This window comes from Pan paniscus, chromosome 18 (assembly GCF_029289425.2).
Source record: "Pan paniscus chromosome 18, NHGRI_mPanPan1-v2.0_pri, whole genome shotgun sequence".
NCBI classification, from domain to species: domain Eukaryota; kingdom Metazoa; phylum Chordata; class Mammalia; order Primates; family Hominidae; genus Pan; species Pan paniscus.
The window spans coordinates 84161471-84179571 of record NC_073267.2 but is presented as its reverse complement, the minus strand read 5'-3'; the positions used below and the strand labels follow the sequence as shown (position 1 = coordinate 84179571).

The window sequence follows — 18101 nt, the reverse complement described above, 5'->3', positions numbered from 1 at the left end:
TTGGGAGGCTGAAGCAGGAGAATCACTTGAACTCGGGAGGCGGAGGTTGCAGTAAGCCGAATCGCGCCACTGCACTCCAGCCTGGGTGACACGATGAGACTCCGTCTCCAGGAAAAGTGGTCGCAGATGGAGTTAATCGCCATGTTTAGATAGCTGTTTTTATCAGACTGTTTCTTTGCAGAGGTTCTGTCCAGAAGCAGATTCTAAAACCATGTTGCAGTGCTTGAAGCAAAATAAAAACAGTGAATTGATGGATCCCAAATGCAAACAGATGATAACCAAGCGCCAGATCACCCAGAACACAGGTAAGATGTTGGCTTGGCTCTCCTGGCCCCGTGGAGTATCTGAAAGGGAATTCAGTGGCTGTAGAGTGACCTGCTCAAACTCCCAGGGCTTTGTTGCCTGGGAATTTTAAGGGAGGAGTCTGAGTGTAAGCAGGGCCTTCCTCCTTTGAGGAGCATCCAGAAAAATGGAGGGAGAGTCAGGGGAGAGAGAGGCCACAAGAACCAGAAAACTGCCCTAAAAGAACGTTCAGAAGGAATCAGGCCGGCAGTCCTTGGAAAGAAAAATCTAGAAATTCAATAAAACTTCATGAGTGTGCCAGGAGAATGTACGGGTAATCTGGTTCGGAACAGAAACATTTCACCTCTGAGTTGGAAGACCTCGTAAGTTAATGGTCACAGTGAGCTGGATATTGTATTTCTTTTTCAGTGTTCTCAAAAGTATCTGTTATGGGGAAGGTTGCTGATGTCCCCTTGATTTTTCCGAGGACTCCTTAGAGTATTGGAGTCTGCACAAAACTCCACAGAGTAGAAATATTCCTGAGGACCTCCAGAAGTACTCGTTAATAAGTCATATTGCTGATTAAAAACAGTGTAGTGAGAGCTCAGTAAATGTTTATTGAATAGATAAATCCATGGTTGTAGTCATGATCATTGACGTAATATGCTCCCTTTAGGAAGGTGGATATCTAAAAATGTGTGAATCAGGTGGAATGTTTTGTCACATGCTCACTGCTTTCTACTCTAGATTACCGCTTAAACCCCATGCTAAGAAAAGCCTGTAAAGCTGACATTCCTAAATTCTGTCATGGTATCCTGACTAAGGCCAAGGATGATTCAGAATTAGAAGGACAAGTCATCTCTTGCCTGAAGCTGAGATATGCTGACCAGGTAAACTGGCCTGGGCTCTCCACAAAGGTGTATTTATGGAGCCTCTGTCCCTGGGAATTTTCTCTTTTGAAATCTCTAGCTTGCTCCCGTTTTCCCAAGACCTTTTTCATATCTTCCCGAACCTGGGGGGCTAAGGGGCCAGATCAAAAGCAGGCATTTTGTTTTTTCTTGTTCTTTTTGTTTTTTTCTTGTTCTTGTGGTGGTTGTTTTTTGTTTTTTTTTTTCATGTCCTGCTTTTGTAGAAAAGCTTCGTTTTCTGATCAGCCCATGTATCCTCCCTTTGTCACATGCAGCGCCTGTCTTCAGACTGCGAAGACCAGATCCGAATCATTATCCAGGAGTCCGCCCTGGACTACCGCCTGGATCCTCAGCTCCAGCTGCACTGCTCAGATGAGGTGGGATTTGCGTGCAAAACTGGTTACGCACAGAGCTGCTCAGAGAAGTTTCCACTGGAGAAAAGTTGTTTACTTTCTCTCCCTTCAGCCGTGAATGATCTGGTGAATTGAAGGCCGTCTTCTAGGCTCTCCATGGTCTGCATTCCTGTTCTTTGTAACACTGAATTCAACTTGGCATTAGTCCTGACACTCTAAAGCGTTGTTCCATATTTCTCTGTTGAACAAGGGTGTTCTTTCATTATAGCTCTCTGTAAATTTGTTCTTCCCTTTTTCTTATTCTGGATGGTAAACCCAAGACCTGCCAGAAAGATAAAAGTACTTTCAGCTGGGCATGGTGGCTCACGCCTGTAATCCCAACACTTTGGGAGGCCAAGGAGGGTGGATCATCTGAGGTCAGGAGTTCAAGACCAGCCTGGCTAACATGGAGAAATCTGCCTCTACTAAAAATACAAAAAATTAGCCAGGCGTGGTGGCGTGCACCAGTAATCTCAGCTACTCAGGAGGCTGAGGCAGGAGAATCACTTGAACCCGGGAGGCGGAGGTTGCAGTGAGCTGAGATCATGCCACTGCACCCCAGCCTGGGCGACAGAGGAAGACTCTGTCTCAAAAAAAAAAAAAAAAAAAAAAGCCCGGGCGAGGTGGCTCACCCCTGTAATCCCATCACTTAGGGAGGCTGAGGCGGGCAGATCATGAGGTCAGGAGATTGAGACCATCCTGGCTAACACAGTGAAATCCCAGCTCTACTAAAAAAAAAAAACATTAGCCCGGCCTGGTGGCGTGTACCTGTAGTCCCAGCTACCCGGGAGGCTAAGGCAGGAGAATGGCATGAACCCAGGAGGCAGAGCTTGCAGTGAGCCGAGATTGCACCGCTGCACTCCAGCCTGGGTGACAGAGCGAGGTTCCATCTCAAAAAAAAATAATAATAATGATAATTCTATAATGGCCCTAAGGAAGTGCCCATCTTTGGAGATTATTGGACTTCTTAGCTAGAAAAGGCCTTGTGGAGAGTGTGTTCAACATATGTTAATTTCAGGAGCTCATAACAAAAGCTGTTACAAAAAAGCTCACTCATAAAACTGTCCAAAGAAACTTAATATTTTTGTCTTTGCTGTGGGCTGTGTTTCTCAACTCCTGTGTATGCGTGCATGTATGTGCGGGTACGCGCGTGTGCACACTTTCAAGTTGTGAGTCTGGTTTGACCCTGAACCTATGTGAATGTCAAGCGTTTGCTTTTCGTATTTTATTTGGTTATATATAACCTTGCTCCTGTGGAATCAAGTAGCAGCCTTCTTTTTGACAAGTCCTGAGATCTGACTCAAGTCTCAGTGTTTACACTGTAAAGATATGACATTTATTGATTTTCCACTCTGTGTGCCAGTCCTTGTGAAGAATGAAGCCTGGCATCCAATACAGGAGGAGGGGCACGAAACCCCCAGGAAACTGTTTGCGATGAGCCCTGGCACAGGTGTGGGACAATCATCAAACTGACATGTTTAGAGACCAAGGGTTCTGGTGATAGCAGTGCTACTGCCCCTGGCTTGTAAAACAGCAGTAGGCCAGTGAAGAGGGGGCACAGATCCTGCGGTGTCCAGAGCTGATTGGAATCACCGGACTCATCTGCCTTTGAAACTGTCAGTTCGGGCCGGGTGTGGTGACTCATGCCTATAATCCCAGCACTTTGGGAGGCCAAGGTAGGAGGATCACCTGAGGTCAGGACTTCAAGTCCAGCCTGGCCAACATGGCGAAACCCCATCTCTACTAGAAATACAAAAATCAGGCCAGTTGCGGTGGCTCATGCCCTGTAATCCCAGCCCTTTGGGAAGCCAAGGTGGGCGATCACCTGAGATCAGAAGTTCGAGACCAGCCTGACCAACATGGAGAAACTCTGTCTCTACTAAAAGTACAAAATTAGCTGGGCATGGTGGTACATACCTGTAATTCCAGCTACTCAGGAGGCTGAGGCAGGAGAATCACTTGAACACGAGAGGCGGAGGTTGCGGTGAGCCGAGATCGTGCCATTGTACTTCAGCCTGGGCAACAAGAGCAAGACTCTGTCTTAAAAAAAAAAATATCAGCCAGGCATGGTAGCACACGCCTGTAGTCCCAGCTACTCAGGAGGCTGAGGCAGGAGAATCACTTGAACCTGGGAGGCAGAGGTTGCAGTGAGCCGAGATCGCACCACTGCACTCCAGCTTGGATGACAGAGCTTGGCTCTGTTTCAAAAAATAAAAAAAAAAAAGAAGAAACTGTCAGTTCATTTCTGTGCTCAGTGGGGTAGCTTTGTTTTTTGTGTCTCCTGAACAGATCTCCAGTCTATGTGCTGAAGAAGCAGCAGCCCAAGAGCAGACAGGTCAGGTGGAGGAGTGCCTCAAGGTCAACCTGCTCAAGATCAAAACAGAATTGTGTAAAAAGGTAACCACCGTCACCTTGTTTTCCTCACTTCATTTCTTTTTTTTTTTTTTCCTCTTCTTCCTTTTAATGCTGTAGTCTGCCTACCTTGGTAATAAAACCAAAAATCTCAACCTTCTGCCCAGCACTCTTTTCTTGCTGTTCCTTCTTACCAAACTTTCATTTGATCTTGACTGCTCATCTCCTATAATGTGAATATTCTTTTCTTTTCTTTGAGACGGAGTCTCGCTCTGTTGCCCAGGCTGGAGTGCAGTGGCGTGATCTCACTGCAAGCTCCGCCTCCCGGGTTCACGCCATTCTCCTGCCTCAGCCTCCCAAGTAGCTGGGACTATAGGCGCCCGCCACCACGCCTGACTAATTTTCTGTATTTTTAGTAGAGACGGGGGTTCACTGTGTTAGCCAGAATGGTCTTGATCTCCTGACCTCGTGATCCACCCGCCTCGGCCTTCCAAAGTGCTGGGATTACAGGTGTGAGCCACTGCGCCCAGCCAAAATTAACCTTTTAAAAAAGAATTTCACTGATGTCATTATTGAATAATTGAGAACATTGTGTGCAAATTTTTTCGTCTGTTAAAAATGTGGAAAGCTAGATCCGTGTATTTTCCTTTGCCTCCTTTATCATCACATGATCCCATATAACTTTGGGGAGGATTTTAGAATATTATTTGACCTTTCGTTTTTGGTTTTTATTTCTCTTACTGTTGTTTTATAGGGACTAGAGTCTTGTCTGGAGCATACTAACTTTTATTTATGGAAACATTTCTGGCCTATCTTTACCTCCTATAGTTCCCTTATGTATAAATGGAGAATCTGCAGAGTTGATTTCAGTTCCATCATGTTGATATTCCTCTCATTCAGGACATCTGTAAACACAAATAAGAATTGCTCTTGTAGTAGATGTTATGCCCTGTCCTTTCTGTTTTTCTTTCTGAGGACAACAGAGGTAAAGTAGAACATTTTGTAAACAAATGTGCCTCTATCTAATTGGTATTTTTTTGTTTTTGTTTTTCTTTGAGATAGGGTCACACTTTGTCTCCCAGGATGGAGTGCAGTGGTGCAGTCATAGCTCACTGGACCTCAACTGGGCTCAAGCAGTCCTCCCGCCTCAGCCTCCCAGGTGGCTAGGACCACAGGGCACACGATTATGCCCAGCTAATTTTTTTTAAAATAATTTTCTATAGAGATGGGGGTCTTGCTGTGTTACCCACACGGGTCTCAGACTCCTACCTCAGCCTCCCAAAGTGCTGGGATTACAGGCATAAGCCACCACCCCCAGTCCCGATTGAGAATTTTAATATAGCATATTACTCTGATTTTAAGATTTCACATGTTTTCATATTTCTTAAAGTAACACAGTAATTGTATCACACCAATAAAAATATTAACGTTTAGGTATTTTAAAATATGACATGACATGACATACGGGAATGCCAAAAACACAAATCTGATCTTACAGTCACTTACAGTCCCCTGCTTTTTTTAAACACACAGTTTTGTATCCCTAAAAGTAGTTAGTTACTCAATTAAATTCTGCATTCTGTACATCATCACCACCTTACAACCTGTCCCAAAGTGGTCTCTGTTGTTAGCCCTCAACTTCCCCCCTTTTTTATTAGTATATGAAGTATTTACAGACAACAGATCTGATGCATTTCCCCTTCAAAAGCTCTGTCCGCAATGACCCTCCCTTTCCAGGAAGTGCTAAACATGCTGAAGGAAAGCAAAGCAGACATCTTTGTTGACCCGGTACTTCATACTGCTTGTGCCCTGGACATTAAACACCACTGCGCAGCCATCACCCCCGGCCGCGGGCGTCGTAAGTCTCTGTGTTCACTCTGATCCTGTCTGAACTCTCTTGGGAAGAGCAAAGACTCCCTCTTAGACATCAGTTGCAGCTACTGTGGTCTGTATGGTCTGTAGTTGTAGCCCAGTCATAGACAACATTCCCTGGGGACCTGGGTGATGCCAAAACTAGACCTTTATGGCATCATGAATTTAGGAATAAGCCTGCAAGTTTGAACTGACCTTGTCATGACCGGAGCTAAAGATTTGATGAACAGGGAGAATTGAGGTATTTATTAGGGAAGCAGAAGTTAAAGTCATCATCGTGGTCCTTTTCCTGGTGCCGAAACTAGAAGCCAGCTTCACACACTTCCCCGGTGGCGACAGTGGACTCAGTAGACAGGTTCTGTGTGAGGAGGGAGCCAAGGCAAGTGTGAGAGTTCTTTTTGAGCCACGTATACCCAATAAAACTAATAGAAGTTGTTTGTTTGTATTTTTATTTATTTTTTTGAGACAGAGTCTCACTCTGTCACCCAGGCTGGAGTGTGGTGGCATGATCTCAGCTCACTGCAACCTCCGCCTCCTGGGTTCAAGTGATTTTCCCACCTTAACCTCCTGAGTAACTGAGACTACAGGCACCCACCACCATGCCTGGCTCATTTTTGTATTTTTTAAGTAGAGACAGGGTTTTGCCATGTTGGCCAGGCTAGTCTCAAACTCCTGACCTCGTGATCTGCCTGCCTCGGCCTCCCAAAGTGCTGCGATTACAGGCATGAGCCACTATGCCTAGCCTGTTTTCGTTTTAATTTTTTGAAACAAGGTCTTACTATAATGTAGTCTCAAACTCGTGGGCTCAAGGGATCCTCCTGCCTCAGCTTCCCAAGTATCTGGGATTACAGGTGTTTGCCACCACACCTGGCTCTAAAAATAAGGAGGTTTTAAGAGAGGCTTTGGACGCCAACCCTGGAGGTTACATATCATTTCTCTCCATTGTTGGATCCTGGATCAAGTTTCCTAGTATGTATTTAACTTTGTTGAGCCTGCAGATCTGAATTCTCTGGTGGTTGTGCACCCTCTTCCTCATCTTTACAGAAATTTCTCTATTCTGTACAGTTTCAGGTTTTTCTTATTATTCATTTCCTCCCACAGAAATGTCCTGTCTCATGGAAGCACTGGAGGATAAGCGGGTGAGGTTACAGCCCGAGTGCAAAAAGCGCCTCAATGACCGGATTGAGATGTGGAGTTACGCAGCAAAGGTAATGACCAAGAGAATCTCCTTTTTTAAAAAAACAAAAAAATATGGAACACTTCACCAATTTGCATGTCATCCTTGAGCAAAGGCCATGCCGCTCTCCTCGCTGTGGCTGTCCAGCCTCTTTTAGATATCGTACTGGTCTTGTCCTTATTGTGAGACTAGCAATAAGTGCATTTGAAAACGTGGTCAGGGCCGGGCGCGGTGGCTCGCGCCTGTAATCTCAGCGTTTTGGGAGGCCGAGGCAGGCAGATCACGAGGTCAGGAGATCGAGACCAACCTGGCCAACACGGTGAAACCCCGTCTCTACTAAAAGACAGTAAACATGGTCAGTGTGCTTTTAGAATTCCTTGGCTGCCCGTGAGCCTGGAGCCGTCTCCCTGTGCATCGGGCTGTCTGCAAGGCTTTGCCAGGGCCCTCCTTTCTCATTTCGCCCACTGTTCACCGCTGAAAAGTGAGTCACCCAAAGACAAAAGAGATGTCACACCCATGGCAAAAGAAAGAAATCCAGCCTCGCCTATGATGAAGCTTGCTTTTATCATTTTACAGTCTTTAGGAGAAAAATACATATTTGAGGCCAGTACTCATCTGGTCTGGAACATGGAGAAGAAGGGGATGAAGAAAGACTGTAGGACACTCATGAATGTGTATGATACCCAGGTAGACTTGGGCTAGGGGAAATTTTTCCTACAGAGGTTCAGCCTCAGTGAGAAGAATAACAGTTCTTCTCGTGTATACATTGCTTTGTAGTTTACATAACACTTTGTTGGACGTATTGCCTGATTTGAACCTTGAAACCCTGTGAGGTAAGTAGAATGACTGTTTCGTCACTTTACAGTGAAGGAAACTGACTTCAGAGGTCACGACTTGCCCAGAGTCCCTCTGGTTTTTAGAGCCATGCTTTTGTATTGACTCATATTGGGATAGACATTTGCAGTGGCCTAAGATCAAGAGAGTAATCCCAGGACCACCCCTCCTTCCTGGCCAATTTTATCACCCTTTTACTTCCAAGTCAAGGGTAACAAGACAAGAGGAACAATCAGAGAAAGTCTTCATAGCTCGACAGCAGGAAGGTACAAGGGAGGGCTCCTGTCTGTCACAGTAGTCAACACTCTGTCACCCTTCTGCCAAGGGAAGAAAGTTGCCTTTAAAGCTGGTGGCTCAGGGAAGCGGCAGCAGGAGATGCTGCGTTACTTCATTCTGCCTCATTGTGTCCAGTCCTTTGAGCTGTGTATTATTGCTTCAGAGTGACTCAGAGTAATTCACGGCTTGTTTTGTGTTGGCAACTATTGGAGCTCAAATCTCATTCATCTCACGCCTCCCTACTCTGTTCTGTGTACGTGATATGAGCATAGAAACAGCCCAGATGCCTCTGGGCCACACCATCTCAGCAGCCAGGCTGGGATGCAAAAGAATGGGGACATGTGCACCTGGGGACCCTTTCGGTCCTGATTCTGCCATAGCAGGCTACCATCAAGGTCCGTTAGGGAAAGCAGTGGAAAACTGAGGATGAAAACTAGCTGAGGTTAAATTATAAATGTCCACAAGTGGAGGGCGGTTAAATATATTCTGTCAATATAAGTCTTGTTTGCGGTGCAGTGGTGCGAGCATGGCTCACTGCAGCCTCAAACTCCTGGGCTCAAGTGATCCTCCTTGAGTAGCTGGGACCACAGGTGCACGCCACCACACCCAGCTAATTTTATAATTTTTTGTGGAGACAAGGTCTTGGCTATGTTGTCCAGGCTGGTCTCGGCCTGCACATTGTTTTTGATGTGGGAAATGCTTATGATATAATGGTGAATGAAAAAAGTCAAAATACAGGCTGGGTGTAGTGGCTCACACCTATAATCCCAGCACCTTGGGAGACCGAGGCAGGAGGATCACTTGAGCCCAGGAGTTCGAGACCAGCTTGGGCAACATAGGGAGACCCCATCTCTAACAAAAAAAAAAAATTTTTTTTTTTTTTTGGGACGGATTCTCGTCCTGTTGCCCAGGCTGGAGTCCAGTAGTGCAGTCTTGGCTCACTGCAACCTCCGCCTCCCGGGTTCAAGCAATTATCCTGCCTCAGCCTCCCCAGTAGCTGGGATTGCAGGCGAGCGCCACCACGCCCAGCTAACTTTTGTATTTTTAGTAGAGACAGGGTTTCACCATGTTGGCCAGGCTGGTCTTGAACTCCTGACTTCATGGTCCACCATCTCAACCTCCCAAAGTGCTGGGATTACAGGTGTGAGCCACCATGCCTGGCCAAAAAAATTTTTTTAATTAGCCAGGCATGGTGGTGCACTTGTAGTCTCACCTACTCACGAGGCTGAGGTAGGAGGATCCCTTGAGCCCAGGAGTTTGAGGTTGTAGTGAGCTGTGATCGCACCACTGTACACCAACCTGGGCAACAGAGCGAGACCCCAACTCAATGAAAAAAAAGCCAAAATATAAAATTTACAAATAATATAGAATTTACAAGGCCGGGTGCAGTGGCTCATGCCTGTAATCCCAGCACTTTGGGAGGCCGAGGTGGGCAGATCACGAGGTCAGGAGTTCAAGACCAGCCTGCCCAACACAGTGAAACCCCGTCTCTACTAAAAATACCAAAAGAATTAGCTGTGCATGGTGGCGTGCACCTGTAGTCCCAGCTACTCATGTGGGTGAGGGAGGAGAATCGCTTAAACCTGAGAGGTGGAGGTTGTGGTGAGCTGACATCATGCCACTGCACAATGCCTGGGTAACAGTAAGACTTTGTCTCAAAAAAAAAAAAAAAAAATAGAATTTACAAAATATAGAATATGTAAAACGATGTCAACTTTTATCTTTGTTTTTTAAAGAAACGCAGCAAACGCAGTTAAAGAGCATAAATCAAAAGATAGAAGAACCCATGGCCTTATAGAAGTCATTTAACCACGCTCACCCCCGGGCACTGACTCTCCATCCAGAGTATGGGAGTGGTGAAATCTGCTTGCTAGGCTTGGTGTGAGTGCTAAATGAGTGAGGGCAGGGAGAGCCCTTCGTCCAGGGCCCGACACATCTTCAGTGTCCTGGTGTTAGTGGTGATCACTGTGATGGAATTGTGGGTGACTGCACCACTTTGTCTCTTTCTGTATTTCTAATTTTGTGCAGTAGACGTGTGTATAGTTTTATGATCAGGAAAAAGAGTTGTAGCTCTGTGTTGATTTTTCTTATCTCCTGCCCTCCCTCTCCAAAAGAAAAGACATAAATTAAACTAGGAACTGAGAGGGATAAGTTAGACCTAGCACTGCCACCAGCCCAGTGCTCTCGCAGAGAATCACATTGCCTTGTGTCATTCTAGGTGGCCCCAGCAGATGGCTTCTCTGATCTTGCCATGCAAGTAATGACGTCTCCATCTAAGAACTACATTCTCTCTGTGATCAGTGGGAGCATCTGTATATTGTTCCTGATTGGCCTGATGTGTGGACGGATCACCAAGCGAGTGACACGAGAGCTCAAGGACAGGTAGAGCCACCTTGACCACCAAAGGAACTACCTATCCAGTGCCCAGTTTGTACAGCCCTCTTGTATAGCATCCCCACTCACCTCGCTCTTCTCAGAGGTGACACCAACCCCGTGTTAGAGCATCAGCAGGTGTCCACTGCGTTGTCCCGTCCAGCCTCCACTCGTGTCCATGGTGTCCTCCTCCTCCTCACCGTGCAGCAGCAGCAGCTGGCCGCTGGGGTTACTGCCTTTGTTTGGCAAACTTGGGTTTACCTGCCTGTAGACAAGTCTCTCTCATACCAACAGAACTTCCGGTACTTCCAGAACCAACTCACCTGACCTGCAACTCAAAGGCTTTTTTTAAGAAAACCACCAAAAAAAAAAAATTTTTTTTAAAGAAAAAAATGTATATAGTAATGCATCTCCTCCAGGCTTGATTTGGGCAATGGGGTTATGTCTTTCATATGACTGTGTAAAACAAAGACAGGACTTGGAGGGGAAGCACACCACCCAGTGTGCCGTGACTGAGGTGTCTCGTTCATCTCTCAGAAGCACCTTGGGGCCTCGCCACGGCCGTGGTCTTCACCGAGGCGTGGGTGGGCAGCCGTTCCCCAGGCTGTGTGGGGTCCTGCTTTCTTCTGCTGAGACAGTGACGCTTTCCAGTTTCCACCCTAATCAGCCACTGCTGGTCACAGCCCCACGGCCATGGGTATTTCTGTGGTCTCCTCACTTCATTGAAGCAAAGCATGAGCCTCCCTAGACAAGGGCAGCTGGGGAGGGGAAGGGACCGGAAGTTTGTGAAGTTGAACAGTCCATCCATCTGCACTGAGAGGCTGGATCCCGAGTCCCGGGGCAGCAGGATCCCAGGAACCTTCCTCCTCCAGGGCAGCACAGGACTCAGCCGTGTCTGGACCGGCCCTGCTGAGGCTACAGTCACTCTGGAAGCTCTGCGCTTCATCAGGAGGCGGGACTGTGGCGGGAGAGGTCCTTGAAGATGGGTGTGGGGAGCAATGGGTCAGGAAGTGGGAGCCAGAGGTTTGACTCACTTTGCTTTATTTTTCAGGCTACAATACAGGTCAGAGACAATGGCTTATAAAGGTTTAGTGTGGTCTCAGGATGTGACAGGCAGTCCAGCCTGACCTTTCTGCACACTCCAGACAAACTTCCCAGACAAGCTCCTTTGTGCCTCTACGTGGAGAGGGTGTGGAAAGTTATCACATTAAAAGATGGAGGATTTGCTCTGTTTTTTTTCTTTCTGTCCGTTTGCTGCGTGTACCCACTCTAGTAGGCATTGGCTAAATGTTGTATTTTGGCGATTCATCATCCTTTGCAGAATATGGGCTTTATAGAAGCAATATTCTTGGCCATCCCGCCTCATTCCTCCAGTGTGGAGATGCCAAGTCTGGGGTGTGAGAGGGAGGGGTCCGGGCATCATGGTTCAGCCTGGCACTCCTTTGGTTGAGTTTGGGGCATGAGATCACAGTGGCTGCACAAGAGAGCAGTGTGTACAGTAGGAGAGACATTTATGTAATATATATTTTATTAACCTGTTAGATGTCCACAAAGTATTATAAATCACGTGCCTAAAACTGTCCATGTAGACCAAGGCCTGCCCTCGGCACCCCCCACTCTTGCCTCTGCTCTGCACAGTCCACGTGCACTGCAGGACCGGAGCGACACGTGTCTTCCCTGAAGGGTGTTCAGTACAAGGCGTGTCAGTTTGTGGATCAGTTGATCCAAGTTACTCCTTGTCTAACCTGACTGACATATATTTGAATACTGTGATTTTCTTTCTTTTTTTCTATTTGCTGCCCTTCCTGGAGGCAGTGGGTTCCAGAAGCCAACTGATTGTCCCCCTGCCAAGTCACCAAGGGAAGCTGCTAAGCTGCTTAGTCCCCTCGGTCCTGCTTGTAGGGTCTTCCTGATTGTCAACAGCTGTCTGGGATGCTTCAGTCTCCTAAAACTGGAAACGCAGGGTGCGAGCAGCACACACTGCCTCCCGCCACTGCCAGCCGGACTGAGCGGCCCGAGAGTCTCTGCAGGTTCCCCTGGGGGCTGGGGGCCGCTGAGGCCTAATATCAAGAGCCAGGAATGTCATGTACATGGAGGTGCCTACAGACGTGTCTGGTGTGGTTTGCAGGTAGGATGGATGTTCACTGTTTGACCGGGTGGGGTATCCTTCCTCTCTGCAGTCTCCTTCCCAGTATGCGTAAACACCCTTATAGTTCTAATTGTATTGATATTTCTGTTCTTTCTGAATTGAGAGAAAATCCCATTCGTTGTCTGCAGATTTGGAAGTTTGATGAGGAATTTGGTTCTTGAAACATCTGTCTTTTTTTTTTTTTTTTTGAGACAGAGTATCTCTCTGTTGCCCAGGCTGCAATGCAGTGGCGCGATCTCAGCTCACTGCAACCTCCACCTCCTGGGTTCAAGCAATTCTCTGCCTCAGCCTCCTGAGTAGCTGGGATTCCAGGCACCCGCCACCACGCCTGGCTTATTTTTGTATTTTTAGTAGAGATGGGGTTTCACCATCTTGGCCAGGCTGGTCTTGAACTCCTGATCTCATGATCCACCCGCCTCAGCTTCCCAAAGTGCTGAGATTACAGATGTGAGCCACCATGCCTGGCCAAAACATTTGTCATCTTTATAAATGGTCAGAATAGAAAAGTTAGCTCTGCCAGTATCTTCAATTACTTATTACAAGAATGTCTTTCATCATCTTACTTGGAGCATTTTCCAATGACTGGCTCTTGAGAGCCCCAGGCAGGGCCCCGAGCAAGTTTTTCTAAGTGCCAAGGCCAGCAAAGTCTGAACTGGCCGCACTCATTAAGTCCCTCATTTGGCAAAACAAAACAGGGCCTGGGGCACCCCTGGTTCCTGGCCTTATAGGTCAGTCAACTGGCTGAGAAATGGTCAAGAACAGAAACAATGACCCTTCTGTGGATGTGAGTGGATGATGGACTCTGGCCTGTGTCTACTCTCCTGATGTGTAGCCCACCAACAGTAATAGAAGTAGAGGGTAGGGGGTTTTGCCAAGGCTAAGGCTTCAGGTACTTGCTAACAGTTATAGCAGCTGGGTCGCTGTCATCTGGACTTACCAGTTCATGCCAGTGTCCCTGTGACTTATGCATAGTGTGCCCCACAGCCCTCTAGAGGCACCTGGAGCCCGGACTGCCAGGCTGGAGGCTCTGGGGTACTGAAGGTGAGCTGTCTGGGCAAACTATTAAGAACAAGACGAACTGTTCACAGTGGAGCTTCTCCCACAGATGGGGAGCTCTGTGAGGCCTTCACCTGGGTGCATGTTGGACTTCCATTGCTGTTGCGGTTGTCCCTAGACCAGCCCGTTAGCAAGAAGCACCGGCAGGGGAGCCATGCACTCCATAGGCTTGGGATCACTCCCGGGAAAGCGATCTTCCCCGGGCTACCACCCCCAGCCGCAGTTCTGAGTTAGTGCATCCTTCGAAGCTAGGAGAATTCTAGGGTGACCAGTGAGCTAATGTTGAGTGAGCAGGTATTGACTTGAACACACTGCAGGCCTTTGGCTGTCTCATGCTGTCCTTACTCTTCTTGGGAACAGTGAGTCACTCAGCTGGCCAGGGTGGGGATGCATCCTGGTGAAGAGACAGCTTTCCCTGAAGATGCTACAGAAAGTTACTGTCAGATTTCATTTGTTTCTGTTTCCTGAGATCAACTAACAGAAGAATCTAATGGTGAGAGTGTCTTCATTCATGTTTTACGTTTTATCAAGGCACACTGGAAAGGGAATTATGTGGCTGACTTCCCTTGGCCTTCCCAAGAGAAGATTCTCTTCTTATGTCAGTGTGGCTTCTGGAAGTGTCTCCTATCCTCCCATCCTCCAGGCCTGTGGTGTGACTTCTGCCCCGAAGTTCCTACTGTAGTGAGTCATCTGGGAGAGGCCTTCCCTTCCCATTTCCTCCCCTGCCTCCTTAGAACACACTCTAAGTCAGAACTTAATCTAAGAAGAAGGAAGCTGGACCAGGAACCTTGGAAGTCAGCCAGCCCTAGAACAGTCAGCCTCAATTTTGGCCGTAATGGCTTTTTTGGTTTTTTGTTTTGTTTTTGAGATGGAGTCTCACTCCGTTGCCAGGCTGGAGTGCTGTGGCGCTATCTCAGCTTACCGAATCCTCCGACTCCCTGGTTCAAGCGATTCTCCTGCCTCAGCCTCCCGAGTAGCTGGGATTACAGGCATGCACCACCACACCCAGCTAATTTTTGTATTTTTAGTAGAGACGGGGTTTCACCATGTTGTCCAGGATGGTCTCCATCTCCTGACCTCATGATGTGCCCACTTCGGCCTTCCAAAGTGGCCGCAAAGTGGCCCACTTCGGCCAAAGTGCACTTCGGCCTTCCAAAGTGCATTACAGGCGTGAGCCACCACGCCCGGCCTGGCCTTTTTTTCCTTTTTGGGACACAGTTTCACTCGTTGCCCAGGCTGGAGTGCAGTGGCGCAATCTCGGCTCACTGCAACTTCTGCCTCCTAGGTTCAAGCAGTTCTCCTGCCTCAGCCTCCCAAGTAGTTGGGATTACGGGCATGCACCACCATGCCTGGATAATTTTTTCTTATTTTTAGTAGAGACAGAATTTCATCATGTTGGCCACGCTGGTTTCGAACTCCTGACCACATGTGGTCCACCCACCTTGGCCTCAATTATGTGCATTTTGGTATATTTACTTGTATTTCAACATCTTGTGAGTTTGAAAAACCTGAAAGGCCAGAATGCTTCCTTTTATTTCTCACCATTTGGGCAGCACCTAAGTGGTTTTGTAAAATGCAGCATCTGGTGCTGTGGGTCTCTCTCAGGCCTTGAGGGACACTTCCTTCCTCCCCACCCGCCTCCTCTCCACTAGACTTTGGTTCCTAGAGGGCGTGGGGCCGGGTCTGAGGTTCTTGCCTGCCTTCCCTCCCATTGGTCTTTGGTTGCTCATCCCTCTAACTGCACCCCTTCTTGGTCCTTCCTCCACAGACTTCAGATAATAGATAAGTCATTAGCAAACCAGACTGAATCTTTAGGGTGAAGAGCTCCCCAAAGCCATCTGGTGAGGTCATTGTGGGGACCAGGGACTGATTATTTGTCACCTGGATCACAAAGATGGGACTGTCTGCTCAGGCTGGTGGTGACAGGATCCTGACCCGTGGTCCTCTCCCGCTCCCTCTGCTCTACCAGGACACATGTATAGGACACTGTGCTGTGTGCAGTGGAGAAATCTCCCTGGGCCAGGAGAAAGTTCAGACAGTGCCTCTAGATTGTGTTTTGCCTCCTCCAATGTAGAGTTGACATCTGGACCCCAGAGCCCAGCAGGGCTTTCTGTCAGACATGCTAGGGTGGTAGAAACGGGCCCTCCAGGTCCCCCTGCAGTGCACTGGGCGGAGACCTCCGGAAAGCTGGCAGCGGGAGCGCTTCCTGGGCAGCTTCCCCCAGCACAGTGTTCCCAAACCAGTCCATCCGGAAAACAGTCTGTACAGCAAATGCTGTGTGAGATCTTAGGCTTTTCACTTTTTTTGTTTTGTTTTGTTTTGTTTTTGAAAGAAAGAAAAAAGTACAATTAACAAGCCTCTTTTGTAAATGGGTTTCCTTTCTATGTATAAAATCGTGGTGGTCCCTTGTTTTTACATGTTCATGCTGTGTAATTTTGAGATGTTACTGAGATATGTTCTGAACATAATGTGCATTTTTTTCTGTACAGATGAAATGGGAGAATTTAATAAAGAGTTTGCAGGTTTTTACTTGTTAAATCTTCTCTGTGGTGACTGGGAGGAACCTCAACCACCTCTCTGCTAGTGGAAGCAGTGGCCTTGAACTTGCCAACCGATGCTCACAAACCTTGCTGATCAGGTCTTCAGTTCTTGACCAGTTAGGTCCAGCAGAGTAGGACTCGGACTTTTAGAGGACTAGGGACCTTGATCCCCTTGGTTTCTGTATGCTAGTAGCAGAGCTGGAAGTCACGTCTGGGGTTTTCTGACTCTTGAGCCAATGTGTCCAGAATTATTCATTCTACTGATATGTTTAAGCCCACATCATGAGGCTCTGTCCTGGGGAGAGCAGAATCTGGCAGCTCTGTGTACAGATCTGACATGTGGATGGCTGGTCCTGAGAGGCGCCTGATCTTCAGTGGCCACCCTTCCCCATCACCTCCTTGTCAGTCTTCTCCCTCACATTCCAGCAGCCCAGTCCCTGCGTCAGTAGCCTTTACCAGACCTCCCCCCTGAGCCTTCGGCTGCTTCCTGTCTCGGCGAAGTTAATTTGCGTCTGCGTGTTAAAAATGAATGGCTTCGGGAATTTGCATGGTAGCAGGGGTTTCTTGAAGTGGTAATATCCATACTACGATTTGAGGAATGAGATGTGCTGCGAGAGGAGGCAGTTACTTGGGACCCAGGGTTTGTTCTCAGAACTCACGCCCATCATAGGCAGTTGTCACCTAGGAGGCTGTGGGCCCGGACATAGAGGAGAGACCGGGAGAAGGTGAAGAGTAGAGGAGGAAGAAGAAGGAGGGACTTGGGGTCCTTGTGAGTCGTCACTGCAGATCTTGCTCTGTCTAGGGAGCCCAAGGCAGCCATCAGTCTCTGCATGTGGGGAGCCTGTCCGTGAGCGTCTTGGAGAGGCTGCCTGCTTTGATCTAAGCTTAGGAAGGTGGGGTCCATGGTTCAGGCTCCTTGTCACCAGTGCACCCTACAAGGGAGATTTTGGTTCACCTATCCCAGCTCCACCCTGCCCCATAAGTGGACGCCACAGCCCCAGAGGCCCTGGCGGTGATGGAGACAGCTGCCCAGCTGAAGCCTTAATAGTCTGAATGTATCGCCCCCACCCTCACATTTTATGTGTGAAGATGTTTCTGGTAAAAAATCCTTGGCCAACATAATCCTCAGAGGCATTTGGCATTTGTCCTCAAAAGGGGCTAGGAATTAAAGAGTTTTAGCCAAAATGAGGAGAACCTTAGACATCCAATTCTCACTTGATGAAAAAGTGAGGTGCAGAGAGGGGAGGCCCTTCTCAGACAGCTGATCAGCAGTGCCCAGGAATGCCTGCCCCACCAGGCACTGTCCCTCTCACTGGCCAGATTAGCTTGGGGACCTGAATGAATGACCAAACTAAAACCCCAGCTCCCATTGGGTTGTAGGAGAAGATAGGAACATCCCCAACGCAGGATGCTGCAGACTCCCCAGACAGGCCTTCCCTGGGAGCTCTCGGCCTCGGCCCTAAATCCCTACCTCACTTGCCCACAACAACCCACAGCAGAACAGTGTCTTCTCAAACACTCTGTACTTGGGGAGACACTTGGACGATGTGGAAGAGAAAAGCCAGGAGGAGAGAGGCAACAGGGGCAGCAGACTAGGAGGAAGCTGGCTCAAACGAGGAGGTAGAGGCTGGAGCACAGGCAGCTCTTCTGAGGACTAGGCAGTTGCTAGTGCTTGGCTGTCATACTCCAGGGCCCTGGCAGGACTATGCCTTTCTCCTGCCTGGGTCTTGGAGCCAGGGACTGCTCCTTGACCCATTTGGCTGGGAGACCCCTCAGGGTGGGCCAAATAGCAGGGATTTCTTTAGAAAGCAACCAGGATCAGGCCATAGAACTGAGCTGCACCCAACAGCCCCAGGTAGCAGTAGGTGACAGCAGTGAAGATCTGTCCAA

At 48.1% G+C, this 18101-nt stretch overlaps 1 protein-coding gene across 1 annotated transcript in view; it reads left to right on the top strand.

Moving 5' to 3' along the window:
* The window catches only part of GLG1 (golgi glycoprotein 1), a 157999-nt gene extending 141790 nt beyond the window's left edge, over nucleotides 1–16209 (top strand). The window contains exons 20-27 of the mRNA XM_034940671.3: nucleotides 182–305; nucleotides 1030–1172; nucleotides 1466–1567; nucleotides 3872–3979; nucleotides 5672–5792; nucleotides 6908–7014; nucleotides 10312–10475; nucleotides 11518–16209. Of these exons, the coding sequence (XP_034796562.1) occupies nucleotides 182–305; nucleotides 1030–1172; nucleotides 1466–1567; nucleotides 3872–3979; nucleotides 5672–5792; nucleotides 6908–7014; nucleotides 10312–10475; nucleotides 11518–11593 (945 nt within the window). The 3' untranslated portion in view covers nucleotides 11594–16209. The remainder of the gene's footprint in view (nucleotides 1–181; nucleotides 306–1029; nucleotides 1173–1465; nucleotides 1568–3871; nucleotides 3980–5671; nucleotides 5793–6907; nucleotides 7015–10311; nucleotides 10476–11517) is intronic.
* Nucleotides 16210–18101: the final 1892 nt, after the last annotated feature.